The sequence below is a fragment of the Myzus persicae genome, unplaced genomic scaffold (assembly GCF_001856785.1).
Source record: "Myzus persicae strain clone G006 unplaced genomic scaffold, MPER_G0061.0, whole genome shotgun sequence".
Lineage (NCBI taxonomy): Eukaryota > Metazoa > Arthropoda > Insecta > Hemiptera > Aphididae > Myzus > Myzus persicae.
In genome coordinates this window covers 10923-14402 of record NW_019101454.1, presented here as the reverse complement: position 1 = coordinate 14402, position 3480 = coordinate 10923, and the positions used below count along the sequence as shown (strand labels likewise).

The following is a 3480-nucleotide window of genomic DNA, read 5'->3' as shown; positions in this document are numbered from 1 at the left end:
ATCCTAGATTTCGCTTCGCAAAACAAATTGTGAATTTTGTGCCACTGACGTATAGATAATTTATTAATGTCGTTAGGTAAATTATTTATTTACAATTGATATCATAATACTATATTATAATTGGTAGTTTGAATGGGCACCACTTCCAGGCACGGATCCAGAGAAAAAAATTGGGAGGGATTTTTTGGTTAATGTAAAATTACCATATTGGAATCACTATTCACCATATAGAATGATACGTATAGTAATATATTAAATTATCAGACACACGTATTGTAATTTAAAATATAGTAATTTCAGTATCTGTAGAGTTATTAAAAAATTTGGAAAATTATGGGTCTGTGGGGCAGGGGGCTGGGCCCCGAAGCCCTCCTGGATCAATCCCTGTCCACATTATATTTTCACTTTTACTTATTTAGGTATCTAGGTATTTAGGACTTTTTACTTCGGACTTTTTGGCAGTACCGTTTAGTGTTCATATTATAATAAGCAATATATTTAATGTTATTTTTAATGACAGGCAACAGGCCCAAAAAGGGCAAGAAAAAAAACAAAAAAAAAAAATCAACAACGGAGGTGGCGACGGCCCCTGATATAGTTTTAGAGCAGCAGGCCCCTGAAACATCGAAGCCTGCAGTTGACAATGGGAATTAAGTAAGAAATACTATTTACATATATAAGATTTCCGTTAGCGAAATGTTGTGATACTTGTATTTTAATTTTTATGTTTATTGTTTTTTTCAGCCTAATACATTTTTTTTAACCTTTTTTTTTAACATTTTTTTTTGCGGCCAAATTTTTGTTATATAATTATTGAATTTTTTTTTGTATTTTAAATTTTTTAAATTATTCAATAACATTGTTGTCTACATAATATATATTATATTTAAATTTTTTAAATTATCCAATAACATTGTTTTCTACACATTATATATATTATATATCTATGCATTATATTATTATGATAAATGTTATTAATTAAAACTACATTATATATTATTATAATTTACTTTTGTTTTATTTATATAGTTTATATCTGACCTGTGTGGCTGTATACTTAACAATTAACTACTATAATATTAAGAAGTGTGCATGCACTTAATCAAGTATTACGTGAACTAAATTTATAACCCATTCATTTAAAGCAATTTAATAATGTAGGTACTCGTGGTGTGTAACATTAATGTGTATTTTATCTGATAAGTTAAAATAAACCATAGTTTGCGAAAATAGTAATTGTTTTGGTTAGTGTCTCTCCATCAATATTATATTATAACGTACCCAGGTTAGGTTAGATTAACAACAAATGCTACACCTAACTGCTGTACCATACAAATAGATGTATTATGTACCTACTCAATGCAAAGTATAATGTACATACATGAATTATAAAAACTTACCTCTTTGAGGGGCCGTGGTTAGTATGTTAACCACTTTTTTTTTTACCGTTCAAGTGCGGTGGTTACTATTTTAACCACTTTTAAAATTATTTTTAATATTTTTTTGACGGTGGTCAGCATACCAACCACCTTATTATCATCTTATACATGTATATCAAACAATATCACTGCCGCTGGTCTGATATCATTTCCCGCGTTTTTCATAATTTATTATCATTATCAATATTTTGATATACGTACTAAATGTTATGGTAAAGAGATATTGATTAAAAATCAAAATTAAAAAATCAGATTTTAATTATTTCGTAAAATACTCAACAAATAGTATTAATTAAAACTATTTATAGGATAACGGTAAGTAAATAACATTAATTAGGTTCATTATTGGGTTGTTGTAAATGTGGTTTCTATAGAGACCACCGTACAATTTTGATTGTAATAGTAACTAGTAGTATAATATATTAGTATAAATTTGTAAACATATTTTGTAGATGAATATTATAAATGATGATGACATTGAAGGTTTCCTGCTTGATATTCCTAGTGATGGTGAAAGTTTCTCTGGTGGTTCTGAACTAGATGATAGTGATAATGATAAAACATATACGCCAAGAAACACTATATTACATGTATCAGCTAGTTCAAGTGATTCAAATGATGAGGAGTATTATCATAATCAATTACCTACACCCCCAGTTAGTATTTTTAATACAAATATTTTCTAAGTATCTGCAATATTATTATATGTTTCTATTATGATATATAAATATATGTGCATATAATATGTGTAATCCTCTACAATTACAATATACCATATAATACTAACTATGTAGGTACCAATTTATATTTTTTATTAAAATGTATTTTTAATGTTGACCATATAATATGTGTATTGTGTTATATACCTATTATGTGTGTGACATAATTAAGAAATTATTTATTTTTTTAACTACATAGTAAGTTCATGTTGTATACTTTAAATGTGAATGATTACATATTATATTATGGTATTATATTATTATATTATTTTACAATATTTTATATTGAATTAGGCTAACCCTCAAACCTCTAGAAAATCTAGAACAATTAGTAAGCCGAATCAAGCAGTACCATCATTTGAACCTCCATATACACCTCCTTTATGGGGAAAATCAGAATTAATGCCTTCAGTTGAATTATTTTCTGATGATTTGCCTTGTGGACCAGCCGAAATTTTTGAAGAGCTTGAAGATAAATCCCCTTATAATATATTTTGCCAAATATTTGATAAAAACTTGATTGATCACATAGTTTTTCAAACAAACCTGTATGCTACACAGATAGGAAAACCATTTACACCTACTTATGATGGTGAAATTAGAGTGTTTATTGGGTTAAATATGTGCATGAGTGTTAAACGTCTTCCAAGCTATCGGGACTATTGGTCTAGTGCACCATATTTACACGATGAGTATATATCAAGTATGATGAGTGTAAAAAGATTTAGTTGGCTTCTATCACACATCCATTTCAATGACAATCAACTTCTACCAAAACGTGGGGAAGCTAACTATGACAAACTATATAAAATTCGGCCATTATTGGATTATATTGGTGTTATATGCCCACCACTATAGAGACTATAGAGACGCTTGTTTTACATAATATAATAACGCCTGTATGTAGGCGTCTTATCGCAGATATGTTCTTATGCGTGACAAGACTATAGTATCGGTCCTGTCGGCAATTTAGTCTTGAACCCGACTCATTCGAGTTAAGTAGTGTGCTTGTAGTATAAATTATATTTCTTAAAACTAATAAAGTATAATATTCTCATTTAAATCTAAAACGTGTGTTCTTTTTATTAATAATCTATTAAACAACATTTGACTATCACCCGCTACACAGAGAACGGTTTTCAACAAATTGACGTCTACGGATACAACCAGAGACGCAATATAAAATATAACACAACACCACAGGCATATGCGGTGGCGTTCATAACATAGGTGGCAGCGGTAGCCGTTTTAATTTTTTATTTCTTTCAAAAGAAATTCTGTCCAGTGAGTGATATATTCAAATAATTATTATAAAAAAAAAA

General features: G+C 28.8%; 1 protein-coding gene across 1 annotated transcript; it reads left to right on the top strand.

Moving 5' to 3' along the window:
* Positions 1-1854: 1854 nt before the first annotated feature.
* On the top strand, positions 1855-3228 carry LOC111029133 (piggyBac transposable element-derived protein 2-like). Its single transcript, XM_022308007.1, has 2 exons — positions 1855-2095; positions 2453-3228. The coding sequence occupies exons 1-2, from the start codon at positions 1892-1894 to the stop codon at positions 3014-3016; spliced, it is 768 nt and encodes a 255-aa protein (XP_022163699.1). The 5' UTR covers positions 1855-1891; the 3' UTR covers positions 3017-3228.
* The last annotated feature ends 252 nt before the right edge of the window (positions 3229-3480 follow it).

Coding starts and splice junctions, on each gene's coding strand:
- LOC111029133 (XM_022308007.1), top strand. CDS start 1,892: ATGAATATTATAAATGATGATGACATTGAAGGTTTCCTGCTTGATATT. Junction 2,096..2,452: donor ATCAATTACCTACACCCCCA/GTTAGTATTTTT, acceptor ATATTGAATTAG/GCTAACCCTCAAACCTCTAG.